This window comes from Medicago truncatula, chromosome 5 (genome assembly GCF_003473485.1).
Source record: "Medicago truncatula cultivar Jemalong A17 chromosome 5, MtrunA17r5.0-ANR, whole genome shotgun sequence".
Lineage (NCBI taxonomy): Eukaryota > Viridiplantae > Streptophyta > Magnoliopsida > Fabales > Fabaceae > Medicago > Medicago truncatula.
Window position 1 is genome coordinate 39,454,047 of NC_053046.1, and position 20,081 is coordinate 39,474,127.

Below are 20,081 nucleotides of genomic sequence, written 5' to 3' on the forward strand. Positions count from 1 at the left end.
GTCTCAAATGTCAATTTCAAATGGAGCTTGGCACTTGAGCTTCTCAATCTTTGTCATTCACTATTAGCTCCATTTTAGACCTCTAAAACGGAAGAGAATTTCATCTATTGATCATTTTACCTCTTTAGATTTTATAATCGAAGCATATGTAGTTTGAACTAACAATTTATATATGAACCTATTCTGTCTGTAGTAGTTTATTAGAGACTACCATCAAAACGTAAAAGCCAATCCTAAAAGTAGTAAAGTGTTACATATAAACTACTACATAATGATACATTGGTTTAATACAAAAAGTTCTATGAGAGAAACGTTTCATATTTTCTCAAATTGTGATTTTTTATTCACTTGAAAAGGTTGTCCTTAACATCCTGAAAGTAGGTAAATGTTTCATATCTTTCTCTCAAATTGTGATTCCCTTCAAAAAATACATATTACTTGTAAGGAGAAAAAAACATTTTACAATACATTACTAAGTCTTCTGTCCTTCCATTTGCGGCTAGTATTAATCTCAAAACATACAGCTTTTTACTAATGAAACTTCTTATAAGGTTATTATTTTTTTCTGTAAGAAAAGTCAATCAAATCTGAAATTTAATCGTTGCTACTGCGGGAGATTGTTACTTTGAAAACGTCTCCGAATTTGATTTTTAGATGTTGAGCTTAGTCCATAGGTACCAACATTTGAGATTGCATATTTATCTTCGAACACGTTGAAGATTTTCTCAAGTCATATTTACCGAATCCATTGTCAATGCTGTATTTCACTTCGGACTATCTTGCCTTACTTACACGAGATGTTGAAAATATGATTAACTTCCCAAACAACTGAAATTAAGTAGGTCTGATAAGCATTTTTAAACTGAAGGGTTGGAATAGAGTTAATCTTATTTACTATGAGGAATAGTTGTTTGTGTAAGAATTAAGATTTTCTTTTTAAGTTGAGGTGATTATTTGAGAATGTAGTTCTTGAAAAGGTGAATAATTTGGAAAGCAACTGAAAGTAAGTAGGCCTTGCTAGCATTTTTAAACTGCAGGAATGTAATAGACTTAACATAGTTACTATGATTTATTTTGTCATGTATCTTTAATTCTTTTTAGACTAGAGTTCACCGGCATTATAAGGATTCATGTAATTGGTTTTATTTTATTCAATACAAATGATTTTGATGATGTTTGAGACAAATTTCATGACAGAAAGTGACTCCTATATCATGTTGGATTTAGTAAAGTCCCACATCCAACACAATAGAACAAAACATTATGTTTATATTTGTCTCAAATGTCATTTGTAAATGGGAGAAGAGTGTAAGGAAGATAGATTAGATAGATTGGCTCTTAAGCTTCTCAATCTATCTTCCAACGCCATTCTTTTTAAGACCAGAAATGCGAATCTCGCTCTCCTCTGTGGCGTTCTTCTCTATGTCTTTATGCTATTTATTATAAACAGCCGATGTGGGACTCAGAAAACATGGTTCATTATAAAGAGTAACAGCATTCAAATTGCATTGCAGCATACTTCTTGTGAAAGACAATCATCATTATAATGGACCAGATTTTAACCGATTTTCTCATGGCCTTTGGAGCACAAATCATCAGTTGAGGATTGTCATTTGTGGATGGATTAGATAAAAGTAAAATTCCAGAACTTTGCTACTCTTTCAAATAAGCACAGAATTCAGACTGTTGTGCTGCTAAGTTGCAATAAAATATCAGTTTGATGATATATCTTATGCAAGTTCTCTCTATCAGATTTTTTCTACCAACTACTTATTTGTACAACAATCTCAAGCTAGGTGCAAAAGTTGTTGGTGTTTGTGACCTTGTGCCAGAGATGTTTAGGACAACCTCTTCAAGTGATTAAGAAATTACAACTTGAGAAAATGTGAAACAATTGTCTCCCATTCTTCAAAATTGAGCTTAGTCCTCTTCAAAATTGAGAAAAAGTTTTGTTCATTTTAAGATTGTGGATTCAAAATTGACATTCTGTAGTTTATGTGAACCTATTCTTCAATTCCCTCTGCGAGAGTTCAAACAAGTAAATAGGTAGACTCACTTGTATGTTGGGTTATTTTAAAACGTCTCCGAATTTGATTTGCAGTTGAGCTTAGTCCATAATTAGTACCAACACTTGAGATTGTTACTGCATATGCTCAATCATATTGTGTTTGATTCAACTTGAGATTTCCCTCCTTTAACTGCATAAATTTACAAGTATTCAATGTCTAATAATTTTGTCCTGTGATTTTGGTTTGTACTGCATGCATGTTTAGAATTATAGTTGATTACAAGTATTCAATGTCTAATAATTATAGTTGATTTTGTGCACCATCTCTTGAATTTAGTCTCCTAAATGTTTCAAACGAAATATTTTTCCATCTTATCTTTTAGAGCACTTCATTTACGTAATATTTTACGTATTATTTTACTTTTTTTAGCTATGGCATTGGATTGAGAAAGAGGCGTTAGTTTAGTTTCAAGTGTGTGATTAATTGAGTCAGATCAACAAGACTTGAAGCTCAAACTCGCAGATAAGTTCCTTTCAAAGATGATTAACTTCCAAAACAACTGAAATTAAGTAGGTCTTATTAGCATTTTTAAATTGATCTTAGTTACTATGATTCAGTTAAGGAATAGTTAATGTGCTGCGTAGAGAAATTTCTTAAGACAAAGCCTTCCGTAGTTCCTTCCCTTCCCAATCCCGACTAGTTTCTTAAGACGTAGTAAAGTACTTATACGTATAATTGGCTTTTTATTTTGTCATGTATCTTTAATTATTTTTAGCCTAGAATGCACAGACATTATAGAGATTCGTATAATTGGTTTCATTTTATTCAATACAAATGATTTTGGTGATGTTTGAGGCAAATTTCATGACAGAACGTGACTACTATATCATGTTCGATTTAGGAAAGTTCTACATCGAACACCATACAACAAAGTTTATATTTGTTTGAAATGTGAATTACAAATGGAAGGAAAAGTTGGAAGGATATAGATTCACGATCTTACTTCTCAATTTATAATCTTGTAACATAATTTCTTTTTTTATCTCTAAAATGGAAGAGAATTTTATCTCCTCCATATTAACTTGTGTGCACCTTTCAAATTTCATTTTACCTCCTTTTGGATTTTAAAATATTTAGAAAATCACTTCATTTTGGTCCTCTATAATCAAAGATAATTTCTTTTCCCATCCTCTTAACATCCGGCATGCCTTCCAAATTGATCACTTTACATCTGTTTGGATTTTATAATCCAAAATGTATTTGACGTTTTTTTGATTAAAAAGTCCGAACTGTGTTTTCACAGTTATGATCAAATTTAACCCACATTCCAAATTATAAATCACTATGATCAATCTATTCCCTTTATAAATCACTTAATTATGGTTCTCAATAAGGGAAACAAAATTCTTTTCCCACCCAATTAATTTATTAAGCGCCCTCCAAATTGATCATTTTACCTTTATTTGGATTTTATAATCCAAAGAGTATTTGACATTTTTTAGATTATAAAATCTGAACTGTATTTATACAATTTTGATCAAATTCAAATCATATTTCAAATTTTATATTCATCACAACTCACATTTTAATCCTGGTTGATTTAACAATAAATTTTATTTTTATGTGTGTCGAACACAGTTCGAAGTATATAATCCAAAATGTGTCAATTCACCCGAATCATAATTATTAACACAATATGTGCCCGTTTCAAATTATATCATTCGAACCAATACTGAGCAATAGTTCATATTATAAAACCGAAATGTGTCAGGCTGTGGACGATTCAGACGGTTTTTTGTGTGTTTATTGCATTTTTGGTTGATTGGGTCATTTTAAACGTTTATTTTGACTTTTGTTACAGTCTAGGATTGTGTTGTTCCGATTAGCTCTGAAGATTGTCGTGATTTCTGTTGTAAATGAATAGACACAGTTGTCCATGCAGAGTAATATTAGGGAATCTAGTTCTTGAAAAGGTGATTAACTTCCAAAACAACTGAAATTAAGAAGGTTTTGTTAGCACGTTTAAACTGCGGGATTGTAATCGACTTAATCTAAGTTACAATGATGATTATGTTATGAAAATTGGTGTGCTGTGTTGAAAATTTTTCTAAAAAAAAATTAAATAGCAAAAGAAAAATTAGTTTATGATACATTTATATGTTGTTTTTATGGAATTCTACAACCTGAGACATAATTTATACGTTTAGTTAGATGAGAGTATTCATAGCAATGATAATTGGTGATATTATTTGAGCATTTTGTGTTTTGGTGATAAATGATGAAAAAACAAAAATAATGACAGCTGTGGGACCTTTCGGACCAGAGCCTAAATCTGGCGCCGTAGACCACTCGGCCAAACTGTCTTGTTGTGTTCAATTTATAAGACAAATCATGGGACAATAACAAACAATAACATTTTATCACAACAGAACAACTAGCTCACTGTTTAGTAAGAAGAGAATAGACGAAGAGAAAGGATCGAGTTCAATTAGTTCAATTGTACCGTAGCCTCACACACAAACAAGGGAATTTGATGAAATAAAAGAGAACCGAAAACTATAACCACATCATCCATTCTTCCTTGAATCATCTCAGACATCTCAATTCTAAAAGCATGACAGTGAACACACAAAATACATTGACACCTAGAGACGTGGATAACAAACATCTTACCGACTGTTGAGAAAATAAATATATCTTTGATAACGAAAGGGGGGAAAATGCATAAAAATTATAAGGATAAGGAAAAACTCACCAGCTAGAAATTAGAGTTATGAAATCAACAATTTAGTTCGAAAGATAGGAGAGCCTTTGGCGATAAATAAGAAATTGAATATTCTGCAATGTGATCACAGGTTTCACATATAAAAGACCCCATACAAGTGCAGATCTTGAAGTAATTTTATCCCTTTCTCATCACAGTAACGCTGAAAAAGTTCCCTTGTATCTTGCAGTGCCTTCGACTTGAAAAACATACGGTGTGAAGATTAATACTAACAAAGTTTTGTTTACATTAAAAGAGTTAAAAGGTAATATTACTGCAGGAAATTTCGTTCAAAAAGGAAATGGCAGCAAAATACTCAGGAATTCCTGTGGAATAATTTCCGCAGGAAAAACGTGAGTTTCTAGTAGTGTAAATAATTTTTAGATTCATTGGTAACTGTGGGATATCACGAATTCTATACCAACTTGGATTCATTATTCCCACAGAGCTAACTAAATGATATAACTTTGTGTTTGTATACTTCTAACCGAGACTTTGAATTGCTGACTTGAGTAACTTCAGCATATGACCTAAGTATTCTGTTGTACCACTCCAAAGTCTCTACCAACATAGGATGCTGGGCCTAACATTCAACAACTCTATCAAATTCAATTTTTTCCCCTAAAAAAAGAAACAATTTCAAGAAGTCACTATTATCCTTCAACAAGACCAGTGTGCGATTCATTGAGTCAGATCAACAAGACTTGAAGCTCAAACTCACCGATAAGTTCCTTTCAAAGTCACTATTATCCTTCAAAAACTCTAAGCTAATACGCGTCAAGTTTTGGATGAAAGAAGTCATGGAAGTGTCCTTGCAGGTGTGGCAAGAGTCTGTGCAGAGTGATATTAGGGAGTCTAGTTCTTGAAAAGATGATTAACTTCCAAATCAACTGAAATAAAGTAGATCTTAGATGATGTGCTGTGTAGAGAAATTTTCTAGAAAAATTAGTCTATGATACATGATTTTATCGAATTCTTCCACCTTTGAGACATGTTTTTTGTATTTGTTTTCCATATTCATCTTTGCTATGTTCTATAAGCAATAACATCATTCATAGTTAGGGCTCTGAGGAATGCATAGGTCAGAAAGCTTCATGGGAAATGAAAGGTTGCTATCATGTGTTTCACCATATTTCCAAAGTAGTGTTGATATTTTAGGATATGGACTGTGACATGAGCATCACAAATTTATATTCATCTTTGAAATGTTATTTTATTTTATGTTTTGTATTGTTGATTCATGGTATGTGAACTCATCTTTGTTTATCTCTAATAACCTTATAATCAAGAAAACAGAGAAAATGTTTTTTCACTTAGTAGACAGTTGGGAAATCGCGAATCCGTAACTAGCCAACTTGTTCTTTTATTTTTATTTTGTCATGTATCTTATCATTACGTCTATCCATGTCACTATTTCTTTTTATTTTGTCATGTATATTTAATTATTTTTAGATTTGAATACATGGACATTATATGGATTCATATGATTGGTAAATGATTTTTAGTTTGGAAATGATTTTGATGATTTTTTAGATAAATTTTATGACTACTAACATCATGTTGGATTTATTAAAATCCCACATCGGACACAAGACAACATAACACTATATTTATAATTGTTTAAACTGTCTTTATAAGCTTAGGAGAATGTAAGGGCAATAAATTAACTGTTTCTAACATCTCTCGATTTATTGTCTCCAACAATCTCCTTTTCCATTTATTAACTTCTCTGTATCCGACATTTTTTGGATTATAAAATTTGAATAGTCTTTGATCAAATACAACTCACATTTCAAATTATATATTCATCATAACTCACGGTTTTGATTATATATTCCTTTTAAAATCACTTCATTTTGATCCTCTATAAGAAAAAGAGAAAAACGAAAACACCACAACAACAACGGAAGCTAAAGCAAGAACACCAAAACCCCACTGATCAACCCCCCAACGAGAAACCATGGAGGCCAAAAGGAGGGAAAGCTCAACATGGGCGGTCGAGAACTAGAGGCCAACCACACAAGACACTCCCTATTTCCCTTTCTAAGTACTTCACTTATAAAAAATGTAAAGGTCTCATATTGTTTAACACTCTCACTCAAGGAATTACAAGCATAAAACACAAATGTCAACTTTCTATATTTTAGATGCCAATAAAGAAATAAAGGCACCAAGAACAAATATGATCAAATTACTTTTGTTAGTTTTCCATATTCATCTTTGTTATGTTCTATTTGTGGATTGGAGAAACTTTTGTTTTTCATTTATTTACTAGGTCTATGAGGTTGCTAAAGAAGTCTTCATGGGAAATGAAAGGTTGCCATCATGTGTTTCACCATATTTCCAAACTAGTGTTGATATTTTAGGATGTGGTGAGTGACATATTTATATTTATCTTTGAATTGTTATTTTTATTTTCCTTTTTGTATTCTTCATTTACTGATTCATATAATTAGCTTGTTATATTGTCATGTATCTTTATTTGGCCGAACCTTACTAATCAGACAGACCAGAGCATGACCCTAATTATTTTTAGACTAGAATACACGGACATTATAGGGATTCATATATATAATTTGTTTCATTTTATTCAATATACAAATGATTTTGATGACGTTTGAGACAAATTTCATGTCTGAAAGTAACTACTATATATCATGTTCGATTTATTAAAGTCTCACATCGATCACAATACAACATATCATTATATTTATAATTGTCTCATATGTCAATTTTAAGTGTGAGGCATGTGTAAGGGAAATAAATTATCACAATTTATTTCCCTCAACTGTGTCTTCATTTTGGTCTGCGTATACATAGTTTCATTTTATAGACCTCTATATTGGATGAGAATTTCTTTTTCCGACCTATTAACTTCTCGTGCGCCTTCAAAATTGATTATTTTACCACTGTTAGAACAACCTCTTCAAGTGAATAAGAAATAAGAATTTGAGAAAATGTAAAACAATTGTCACCTAAAACTTATGTTAAGTAGTTTATGTGAAATTGTGAACCTATTGTTAAGAACTTGAAAATATTTAATTCCATCACTAACACTATAACATGCTACAGTGTTGCAGTTTTGTTCATTTTAAGATTTTGGATTCAAAATATATGTTCAAAATTGAAATCTTGAAACTGTGGAATGTTGGCACTAATGCATTATATACATGGCTTCTACAAATTTCATTAAACAAATAATTATATGTTGAACGTAATTTGAAAGAAATACAAAATACTTTAAAAGTTGTATTTATCTTTGAATTGTTATTTTGATTTTGTTTTTTGTAGTGTTGATTAACTAGAATGTGAACTCTTCTTTGTTTATTATCTCTAATAACCTTATAATCAAGAAAAAGGAGAAATTGTTTTTTCAATTAGTAGACAGTTGAGAAATCACGAACTGGTAAATAGTCAAATTGTTCCACAGTGAAGGTTCGTAAACGGTCTTTGGCTGGCTATGTATCAATTTGGAAGCAACCTGCAAAGAGTTGGATTTATTAAAGTCTATCAATGTCTCTCCTTTACTATTTCTTTTTATTTTATCATGTATCTTTTATTATTTTTAGAATAGAATACACCAACGTCATAGGGATTCATATAATTGGGACAAATGATTTTTTAGACAAATTTTATGACAAAAGTAACTACGAACATCATGTTGGGTTTATTAAAGTTCCGTATTGGACACAATACAACATAATACTATGTTTATAATCGAGGTGAAATGTCTTATAAATTATGATGAAAGTGGAGGGGATTAAATTGATTGTCTCTAAGATTTCTCAATTTTGATCCAGCCAAGCAACCTTTTATGATTTTTGCTTGAAGTGCGTACGGGGGACAAATTGGGTTTTTGATCGAATTTTAAATTTTAAAGGATATTTATTTTAGGAATTTTTATTAAATTATGTTAAGAATTTTGTATAGATTTTGCTAAGAATTTATTATTAATGATAAAAAGAAAATAGTAGTAATTTTCGAAAATGTGAATGAATTAGGCGTAATGTCTAGGATCAAAATCCAAGGCGTTACAATTTTGATGATGTTTGAGACAAATTTCATGACAGAAAGTAATTACTGCATATCATGTTGGTTTTATTTAAGGCCCACATCGGACACAATACAACAAAACATTATGTTTATATTAGTCTGAAATGTAAATTAGAAATGGAAGAGATAGATGTGTATGGACATAGATTGTCTCTTAAGCGTCTCAATTTATGTCATATATCATCATTCTTCCATTTTAAACGTTTTAAACCTCTAAAGAGAAGAGAAGAACTGTGTTTATGTTCGTGCACTCTTCAAATTGACCATTTTATCTCCTTTTGAGAATAGAAATTATTTTCTTTTTGCACGTCCTTCAAATTGATCATTTTGTTTTTGTTTAGATTTTATAAACCAAAGTGTAATTGAAATTTTTCGGATATTAAAATCTGAACATGTGTTTAGACAGCTTTGATCAAATTCAACTCACATTGTGTTGCGGATATATTGAAAAGTCAAATTATATATTCATCACAACTCGTAATTCAAATTATGCTTCAGCATCGGTTTGGTAAGTACAAAAACAAATATTTTGCATTTGAAGGGAGTAATGTTAATACAATACAATTTTCACTATGGAGTTTTTGCCAAATAATTTATTCTTGCCTTCAAGCTATGGAGTTTGTGGTCCGTGTTCATAATGTTTATATTATGACGAGGATATTGGGATTACTCGAGTACATGTCATAAATAATGGAAAATGATTGGTAGACCACTCATATTTCCATACCACTCATACACCCCCACATATTCTAGAGGAGAGAGATGGATGAAAGAGAAGAGAGACAAAGTGTTTGTGGGGTCTAGGACACGTGTCACATGTTTATGTGGAGGTTTAAGTGTGTATACCACCTATGGATGTACATGTATCACCACTTTAAATAATTAAGGAATTTGTTGTATTGTGGATGATAAGTAAGCAACTATTGAAGATTTCATTTGTCACACCTTATTATGATGCATAATCATTGACATTTCTATATTTTGATAAGAAAAAATAAGGACACACACTCTAATGACTATGACGCAGCACTCAGTTTGAAGAATAGTTGGGGAAATATGCAACGTATTCATGTATTTGATAATGGGAGTTTGACTAGCCAAGATTTAACTAAGGGACTAATTAAGTTCTCTCAATATACTTTTGCTGCAAGGTACATATTGGTTTTTGGGTCTTTGTAATGAGTTTAAGGTGCCACTGTCTCTCAATACCTCGTTGACAATCACAAGGTATTTACTTTATAGTCCCTCCGTTCTTTGTCTCAAAATATAAATAAAAAAGACAAACTTTTATCCTATTTAATCTTATTTTTTTTAAAAAAAACTATTTTTCAAGAAAAACTTTTGTTTATTCTCATAAAATTAAATGCAAATTATATTCAATTTTCTCTCTCTTTCATTTTTTCCATAATCAATAACCAATGAAAATTGTTTTTACATTTTCCTATAAAACTTTTTTCAAAGAAAGCACAAAATTATACTCTAAAAAACTTTTTGCTTATAATTTGGAACGGAGGGAGTATAAGATATGATGATTAAATTGTAACATTTTCTCTTATTTTTTTCAAAATTGAGTTTTTTTTCCAAAGAGAAACTCGGTATCTACTACACCCTAATTACTTTAAAAAAAAGTTGGACCCTTTGGATATTTATTGTTACTGCATGTCCAACTATTGAATGGTTATGGCCCTTGGCAAGTTGCTAATGATGGGCATGCCCCTGCTTGTCCCACTAGACTAGAGTGAAGGTGACCGCAATTGCAATTGGTCTCCTTAATGGAAGGTCGATTCTTTTTTTTCTTTCACTCAACCCTCTAATTCTTGGAAGAAGGTAGTTTGAAAATCTGAGCTGAAACGTAAGTAAAAGTTAATAAAAATTATATTAAATATTATTTTCAATCTTGAAATTATCCTTAACATCCGTCTTCATCCATCTGAACTTGATTCTTGTAATTATAATTTATATGGAATTTTTTTTCCATTGGTCCTACCTTGTATTTAAATTGTAAACAATTTGGTGAGTGGTCAATTTACAATAGGTCTCTCTCTCTCTCTCAATTCAGAACTTTGCTAGTTTTCAATAGTACACACACGTGATAGTAATCGATTTGGAGTTATCTTTAACTTGTTGATTCAATCATTTGAATGCACACCATCTTCGTCCTCAAGTCCTTTTGGGGAACTTTTATTGCTTTAATAAAAAAAAAGTGTTGCTTACAAGTTACAACTACATGATGTATTATTATAATGTTGTAAATTGTGATTTGGTGATTGCATGATATATATCAAGTAAGATTATTTGCGAAATGGTCAATTATTGACATTAATACATCCAGTTCTATTGAGTTTATATCAATCAAGAGACGAGACTCATATTATATTGAGCTCACACAAGAGGATGATATTGATGATCCATTTTAGAATAATGAGAATTCTAATTGATTATCACCTTATATATATATATATATATATATATATATATATATATATATATATATATATATATATATATAAGGTGATAAGAAGAGAGATGCATAAGAAGTATCATTTGAGAAAGAATTCATGCATTTCAAATATCTAATTGAGTAAATTTTTTAATTGAAGTTAAACTAACCTATCTAAATTAACTTCAGGAAGAATCAAACTGTATCAAACCAACTCAAATGAATTTCAAATATCTAATATATTTGATAAATCAACATATTGTATATCACAAGGTAGTTTATAATCATAATCTTTGTATTCAATATGTCTTGTATTGATTAACTAACTATTAAACCATGCTTATATACGGGATAAAGAGCATATTTTATTAGTTACCAAAATGGAAAGAAAAGAAAATGTCAAATTGTCTTTAGACCGGGGGACGAGACTCGTACATTGCATTTTAGTAGTATTCCTTTGTCCGTGAGTGTGAAGCACGTCTTTTTTTACTACTTTTTTAATACAAAGTGTCTTTCGTTTCGCAAACCCTAGTATAAAAATTGATAGTCAAATATAATAAATATTACATTAAAATTTGTGTTGTCAACTCTTTAAAAATATAAAAAGTGTTATTTTCATTTTAAAATTTCATATTTTTAATTTTCTTAACTAGTATCCCGAGAACACCGGTTAACATGACGCATCAAAATTAGGCTTGGCAGCTATTTCTTCATGCGAATCTTGCATTTTGTCAGCTAATCATTTAGAAATAAACTTTTGTTTTCCATTTGTTGATTTCATAATCTGTAACCCACACTCAGAACTACGATGAATAAAAAATGTTACTAAATACTTCAACAATAAACTAATTCTGTTGGTTTACGATGCAAAATGAATATTTGATCAATGTCAATTTGTTTATAATAGATGAATCAAAACAATCAATTTTGTGTGTGTTAACCCTCCAATTTTTAAAGGAATATTGCCTTAATGATAGGTTAGGAGATAAATAAAGTCTCAGCAATCATTTTTCACCTAAAAATCAATTTGGATTTTCCCCAGCGATAATAACCAATTTTTTTTTTTGTGGTGGCTGGAGTTCGAATGATAATAACTAATTTATATTTTTTGTGGTGGCCGAAGTTTGAACCCCTACCTTACAGATATTATGCATAGTCTTTATCAATAGAGCTAAGCTCACGAGGACATAATAACTAAAATTAAATTCAATTATCCATTAAACATAAAAATTGTACTACTCATTCATTATACCATCTTTTCAATGGATGCACATCTATTCAGAACGTATAATTATATCAAAAATAAAAATTTGTATTATTTAAAAGGTACTTTTGTTCGTTATTATTTAAAAAGGACTTTCGTTCATTGTTTAGAAAGTAGAAACTATTTAAATTTTAAATTAATGAAAATTATCTATTAGCTTTAGCTCAGTGGTACTCCCTCCGTTTTAAAATATAAGCAAATTTTACTTTTTAACTTCATTCCATTAATGATGTATGAGGTTTATATTATGAACCACATGAACCACATAGATCATTAATTGAATGAACCTTAAAAATAAATTTTGCTTATATTTTGAAACGGAAGGAGTAGAAATTTGCCTTGCGATATCAAAATACTTAATTTGAATCATCTCATGATTTCTTTGAGTCTTACAAGTATGATGTCCCTTGAACCTCTCATTTGAGACATTATTTCTTTGTTTCATCTTTCTTATCAAAATCCTCCAACCATGTTTTTTTTTCCTCTTTCTTTTCAAGTGAGTTAAGATCCTCTCCATTTAAATTTTTATCTATTTCTACCATTTAGAGAGATATAGACACAAATTCTTAAAAATAATTAATGATAGTCAGACTTATTTAATGATATGACCCACCACCTACTTTATGTGTCTATATCTCTCCAAATTGTAAAAATGGAGAAAAATTTAAATGAAGAGGATCTCAACCCTTTTAAATCACTAGAGCCTTTATTAGGATTCCTCTTCCTCCTTTTAAGTTTTAATACAATAGTTTTTGTTTGTTTTTCACTTTTTCGTCACAGACGAAGTAAGTTATACACACATAATAAGAGGTTCAAATCTACGACACTTCAAAAGAAATTAAATCTAACAATATTGATGTAATTTATAGTGGTTGATCTTACAAATGTTGCTTGTTTTTTATTTACATACAACAAAGTAAAATCATAGTAAGAAATTAGGTTGTAAATACGATGATATGTGTAACTTCCGTGAAAGAAAACCGTGATTTGATTCTTCTTCTTGTTTTTTAATTACAAGGGAGGTTATTAGGCTAAATTACAAACGAATACGTCGATTAAAATAGACATTGGCTATATCCTGTCGTAAAAGGTTAAGATAACTCGGCAATGGAGGTCCAAATAGTAAGTACACGTAGGTATTAAAAAGGCATAACTCGAAAATCAATCAGCTACTTTGGTTTGTCTGCCTAAAAATATAAGAAACGCTAATATGTTAATCCTTCATTATAAGACGATTAATGAGTGAGACAAACATATACTTTGGCAAAGTGGTAAAGAGGTTGTCATCGATAGACCAAGGCATCTGTTTGATCCCTTGTGCGGACATCTTAAATTTTAATTTGGATCAATTAGTTTAATTTCTTCAAAGAAAAAAGAGAGTGACAATAGAAAAGTAAGGATGTGTGTGTCGAGGGACATCCTTTGTTAACCAAAGATATCGTAATAGTTGAGTCAAATTCAAGAGAAAATGTTGCGCGTATCTTTTTTTTTTAGACATACGAAATGACAAAATTATTATAAATTCACACATAAGTGAAGTTTTTAAATTCGAACCCTAATCATAATGTTCCGCTTAATAATTTCGATATTTTTATACCATAAAAAGTGTAAGAAAATAAAAAAAGTTATCTTTTTCTCTTCTCCCTCATATTTTATTTTTAATAATAAAATTTCTGGCTCGAAAGTCCAAAACATCCCAGCGTCAGATCAGACTCAGACACAAAACTTGATAAGAACGAACAACGATAACCGTTTTCTTCTTCTTCTTCTTCTTCTTCTTTGCAACACTTTCACTTCTCAACAAACTCTCTCTCTCTCTCTCTCACAATTCTCGTTGTCGTTTACTCTTCTTCCTTCATCTACATTGCAAGTAAACGACAACAATATGGGAAACGCTAACGGAAGAGAAGACGGAGCTATTCCCGACGCCGGCGATCCTTCCGGTCGTGAACCTCACGCGCCACCTCCTATTCGTGCTTTTTCTTCCGATTCAATGGCAAATAGTCCGCCTCAAAGTCCTCGTCGTTCCAGATCGCCGATCCTCTTCGGTCCTCAGGTTCGCTTTCTATTTCGTTCTTTCATTTTACGCTTTTCTGAATTTTTTGTTATACAATAATGTTAGTTGTTATTTTCGTTCGTTAATCGTTACTGTTGAATTGAATTTCGATTTTGTGTGTTCGTTGATGATGCTGTTCATTTTGTGATTAGTATGTTTGATTAATGTTAATAATCATTTTATGAATTAAATTAAATGCTAATAGGTTAATTTTGTTGAAACTGTGGATTATTATTGAGTTTAAATTGTATGTAGATTATTCTGTTTGTTTAATTGGTCGGATCTGCGGATTCTGTTATTGATTTGGCTGGCTCGCGAGTGCATGGATCGTGTATAGTTGATGAATGTGATTTGGATTGAATTAGGAATTAATGTTATTACCAAGTTTAAACTGTAGGTTATTGCGTGTGTTATATTAAATGGATCCGCAAATTCTGTTATTTATTTATTGATCGATTGGCTCACGCGCGCATTGATTGTGTATGTATATATGAATGTGATTTCAAAAGGAATTAATGTGTGGTTGATTTCCATGTGATTTGTCTGTCCAAAACTTGATTAGATAGGGAATGAGGGGGTGATGAAGTGTAATGTTGCGAATCTAGAAAGTTAATTAATTGCTTTAATCTCTTTGAAGATTTTGAAGAACGGTTATGCTTGACAATCTGTCTGTTAATGTAGTTAGCTTACCATTTTTGCGATTCCTTGCAATAATGCAATCTCATTTTGGTTTAGTGAGAGTCGAAAACAATTTACCAAATTTACTAACGCAGGGTGTTTGTTTATGTGGGCCAAGCATGCACACATTTAAAAGCAGTCCTTACTGATAAGGAAGAAACCGTTGACCATTTGGAGCCTGTTTAACTTGAAAACAAACAGGCAAGAAGCCGTTGACCATTTGGTGCTTATTGAACTTGAAAACAAACAGACACTTAGTCATAACTTCACGGTTCAGACATTAACACACGATTCCATCTTAGTTTGAGTTGGACCACATGATTTTTGTCCTTGTAAAACACGTGGAGCCATGTCTTCACGTTGCAGATGGTTGTTAGTTGTACCAGATAATTGTATATGTAGCGTTACACCATTTGGAAATTCACATTAATTGTTCTAGTCTAACGGACTCAATCTGTTGATTTTGTCTGTTTTGGAAATTGGGAATTGCATTTAATGACGTCCTTGATCAAGTGTGTATCGGGAATTGCATTTAATAACGTCCTTGATCAAGTGTGTAAATTGTGAAATGATCTGTTTGGAGGAATGTCTATGAGATATATGCTTTATGTCCATATGTTGTGTATAGTTGTAATTGAGAAGTACGATTGTCAATTTGGCTTTCAATTCAAGCTTCTGGATTGACTGTTTGCGATTCGATGTGTGGACTTTGGAAAGTCAATAAGATATATATTTTGTAGAAGCCATTTTATGGGTGAAACACTATGGACTTTGTTTTGTATTGAGTTTTGTTGTGACATGTTCCCTTGGCTACTAGCTTACTGTCCTCGAAGTTTCTGAATTGAAAAATAACACATGCAGTATTGGAACGTGAGTTCACAGAACACTGTGCCAATGTTGACCTAGCAATTTTGGATTTCGTAACCAATGCATCATGATGTGCACAAAAAATCTTGTATGCGGTTATATTTTTAAGCTTTTAAGCTTATTTAATATCAAAATTTCTACGCAAGATTATAAGCATGAACACTTGCATTGCATATACATTTATTCTCTCCTGATCTGTGTACACTTTATATTGATCCCGTTGATTTGGAAATTGCTCATTGTCATCTTTCTTCCTGGTCATTGTTTGGAATTTTCTATTTTTTGCGTTGATAAGAGAATTGAGAGAAAATGTTTTGTTTGGCAGTTATCCCCCCATTCTCCTGGGAATCTCTCATGTAGAGTTCATAGATTTCCATTTCCAGTAAATTTTAACAGACCAGGCTCATACTTTATCAACTTTATACGAGTTATCACTGTCCTTCGCTATTTTACTGCCTTCTTTGAATTTTAGATGAATGGATTGTGCACAATTTCATTTAACATGGACAAAATATTTTTTATTTTTTTACCCTTTCATATATAGGAAAGTTTTTCCTTGGTCTGCTGCTGCTAATGCATATTTTTTTAGCTGTCAGCCCAAAAATAATTTCCTAGTCAGTAAAAAAAAACCATCAATATGTGGAAAATGACTGTCTATCTTCAATTGTGGAAATTGTTTTCCAAAACATTTTCAATCTTAAATAAAAGAGTGGTGCTCCTCATACTCATAGCATTTTCTTAATATATTTCATATTCCAACAACTTTGTATTTGGCCCTAATCATGACACATTTAAATTCGTTTAACTCCACATGATTCAATTCAATTGATGTGATCGTTTTTATTGACTATTTGATTCCATATCTGGAAACGTGATAGTTGCCCTCCAAAACAAGTTAGATTTCATGAGATATCTTAGACAATTTTAACTATGCAACATCCGAAACATCGGCAGATCTTAGTTTTGATGAGGATGCCATGGCCACCCAAAAATTTCTTCTTTTCAATAGGTACACATAAATTTTGTAGTATCAACACACACACACACATTATGTGTATTTATTTACCAAACTATGTATGCCAGCGCAATTGTGGAAGAGCGTTTTTGCAGCTTAAGTTTCCTGGGATCGAATCTGGCAGAAACCTTTTTTATATTTCCTTGGCTAAAATGTTGAACGCGAGGTTTGAACTCAGTCCACTTAGCTTTAAATTACAACAAAACTAACCACTACACCAGCCAACTAGTTCTATAAATTTAAAGCAATATTGTTATATATATTCTTTACATACTTGCCCCCCCTCTAAAATACTGATAAAACTCTGCTACTGATCCCAAATGATTGGGGTCAGTTCGCACCATAGCTATGTGTCCTTGTTAACAGCTGTAGTCTAATGAAGCTTCATGGTTATATTTTCATATGACTGTGGGAAAAAATTAGGAATTTCCTAAAATTAAAGACTTGCCAATAATTAAAATCTAAACATAGGATTTCTCTGTACTTTTCAGGTTCCTCTAGCTCCATTACAAAGAGGTAACGGGCCTCCTTTTCTCAATCAAATGTGGCAGAATGAGCCTCATGGTATTGTTAATCAAGCTCCTGAGCAAGGAATCCCTGTTATGATCACTTGGAATTATGGAGGTAACAGTGTGGCTGTGGAGGGATCTTGGGATAACTGGGCATCTAGGTAAGATTTGATAACTCCTTTGTTAGTAATGGTAGCTTGATTGAATTTGACATGAAAAGTTAGCAATCGGTTAATTTTAATTATCAGGAAGGTATTGCAGCGAGGTGGCAAGGATCACTCGATTCTTATAGTCCTCCCATCAGGTATATTTCATTACAGGTTCATTGTCGACGGTGAACAAAGATATATTCCGGATCTTCCTTATGTAGCTGATGAGATGGGGAATGTCTGCAATCTTCTTGATGTTAATGTATGCATCTTCCTTTTTGTGTTTTTTTCTTCTTCTGCAAACATCTTATTGTTATGTGAACAATATCCTTTTCATTATGAAATGAAATTCGAGGATCTTGTCCTTTTGGTGCAACGATGATTGCTTGCTTGTATGTAATATGTGGCAGTTTTTTTCTTCTTCTTTGGGGGTGGTGGTGGGGTGCAGGTAACTAGATGTGAGGGGTAAGGAAAGAGTTCATTGTTTTTTATGTCATATATCAAGGATGAATATAGACCGAGGAAATACTGGATTCTGTACTCTACTGTTGGTTTATTTACTTGAGTTTTGGAAAGCCAAATTTCATGAGATTTTCTGCTTTTAGGGCCAGAGCATTAGTGTGATGAAATTTACTATAGAACATACTTAATAGTTAAATTAAACTTGAGTTCTAACTTAATTTGCTTTCCATGAATTTGAAGTTGTTAATCAGTAGGGCTTTGTTTGCGAGTTCGGAGGGGAGGACTTTGGAAAAAAGGAAGGAGCAAATGGAAAGAATAGGGGAGTTTTAGGAGGGGAGGGCTTTGGAGAGTTTAGTTTTCTTCATAATACAAGATCCCCCTAATTTGGGGGAACCCAAAAGTTGTATTGGAGGACTTTAGAGGGTTTTGGAGGGTTTATACGAGTTCTTCAAATTCAATCTATGTTGTTATAATATTCTTAAAATTAAAAAATATAGTAATTTTAAACATTAGTTTATCATTCTCTAAAAAAAATAATCTTCTAAAAAATGTGAAAGATTTATCAAATTTTCCTTATATTTCCCACCCTCCAAATCCCTCCCCTCCCCTCCAAACTCCCAAACAAAGCCTAGGAAAAGAAAATCCTTGTAATTGTAATAAATGTTTGTTAATATTTCCTGTCCTATCTAGTCCAGGCGAGTGTCCATGATTGCTTTTGATTGTTTGATTATGATGAGGAGTTATCATCCCATTTAATGAAAATGATTTGTCTTCCATTTAATGATTTGAATGTTCTTGTTTTTTGCAGGATTATGTGCCAGAAAACCCTGAAAGTGTGTCTGAGTTTGAGGCACCACCCTCCCCAGAATCTAGTTATGGTCAAGCATATCCAGCTGAGGAAGATTTTGCAAAAGAGCCAATGGCTGTTCCTTCGCAGCTGCATCTTACAGTCCTAGGCATGGAGAACGCTGACTCCGGTCCCTCTTCAAAGCCTCAACATGTTGTGCTAAATCATGTCTTCATAGAGAAAAACATGGCCTCAAAATCTGTTGTTGCCATGGGAGTGACTCACAGGTTCCAATCGAAATATGTGACAGTTGTCCTTTACAAACCTCTCAAGAGGTAAATATGTGACAGCTGTCCAGGTTGTTGTTTTATTTTGTAGCCTCAGTCTGTAAAAAAATGTTCAAATAATACTCCCCTCCGTAGGTGGTATGTGAAGGTCTTGTATCTGTAGATATGCTCGAAAGAATCTGGTGTTTCTGTTTCGACTTGATACATCAAAACTTTCAGATTTTTGGTAACATTTTGCGTTTTTCTTCTCCTTTTAGAATTATTAGTAAAATGTCAGTAAGGTACCTAAAATTTGATGTCGGCAGTGCTACTGAAGTAACTTCGTTCCTGTCTCAGTTATGTTTTTTTTTTTGGTTTATAATCCCAAGTTAACAATGGGAGTAGTGTAACTCTAGTGCATTAGCAGTGAAACTATTGTTTCTACATCTTAAACAGCTTGTTTGGTTCAGATTTTACCCCCTTCAGTTCCCCTCTTTTTTATGCTACTCAATAGCTTTCAAAGGTCTCCCTTCTTCTTAAATGTTTGTTTGCATCTTCTATGACAATATATAAAGGCAACATACAATTTTGGTGTAGCAATTTGTTCTTACCAATATTGCCCTTCATTTGACAATCTTTTTAATAGGAAGATTAACTTGGTTGTGAATGAAGGTGCAACAAAATCTAGATATTTGTTTAATGTGTTATTGGATCTTTTTTTCTTTCTTTTTGCCTTTCATTTTGGTTCAAGATTCTTTGACC

At 31.9% G+C, this 20,081-nt stretch overlaps 1 protein-coding gene across 2 annotated transcripts; it reads left to right on the forward strand.

Annotated features, from left to right (window-relative positions):
- The first annotated feature begins 10,850 nt into the window (after positions 1-10,850).
- Positions 10,851-19,788, forward strand: LOC11424555 (SNF1-related protein kinase regulatory subunit beta-1). Of its 2 annotated transcripts, XM_039834472.1 has the most exons (5): positions 10,851-10,878; positions 14,337-14,586; positions 17,638-17,816; positions 17,904-18,066; positions 19,075-19,788. In XM_039834472.1, the coding sequence occupies exons 2-5, from the start codon at positions 14,416-14,418 to the stop codon at positions 19,390-19,392; spliced, it is 831 nt and encodes a 276-aa protein (XP_039690406.1). In that variant the 5' UTR covers positions 10,851-10,878; positions 14,337-14,415; the 3' UTR covers positions 19,393-19,788. The 2 variants fall into 2 exon arrangements, with proteins under 2 accessions (XP_039690406.1, XP_003617136.1); XM_003617088.4 differs by lacking the exon at positions 10,851-10,878 and having other exon boundaries at positions 14,213-14,586.
- The last annotated feature ends 293 nt before the right edge of the window (positions 19,789-20,081 follow it).

Coding starts and splice junctions, on each gene's coding strand:
- LOC11424555 (XM_039834472.1), top strand. CDS start 14,416: ATGGGAAACGCTAACGGAAGAGAAGACGGAGCTATTCCCGACGCCGGC. Junction 14,587..17,637: donor CGATCCTCTTCGGTCCTCAG/GTTCGCTTTCTA, acceptor TGTACTTTTCAG/GTTCCTCTAGCTCCATTACA. Junction 17,817..17,903: donor TGGGATAACTGGGCATCTAG/GTAAGATTTGAT, acceptor TTTAATTATCAG/GAAGGTATTGCAGCGAGGTG.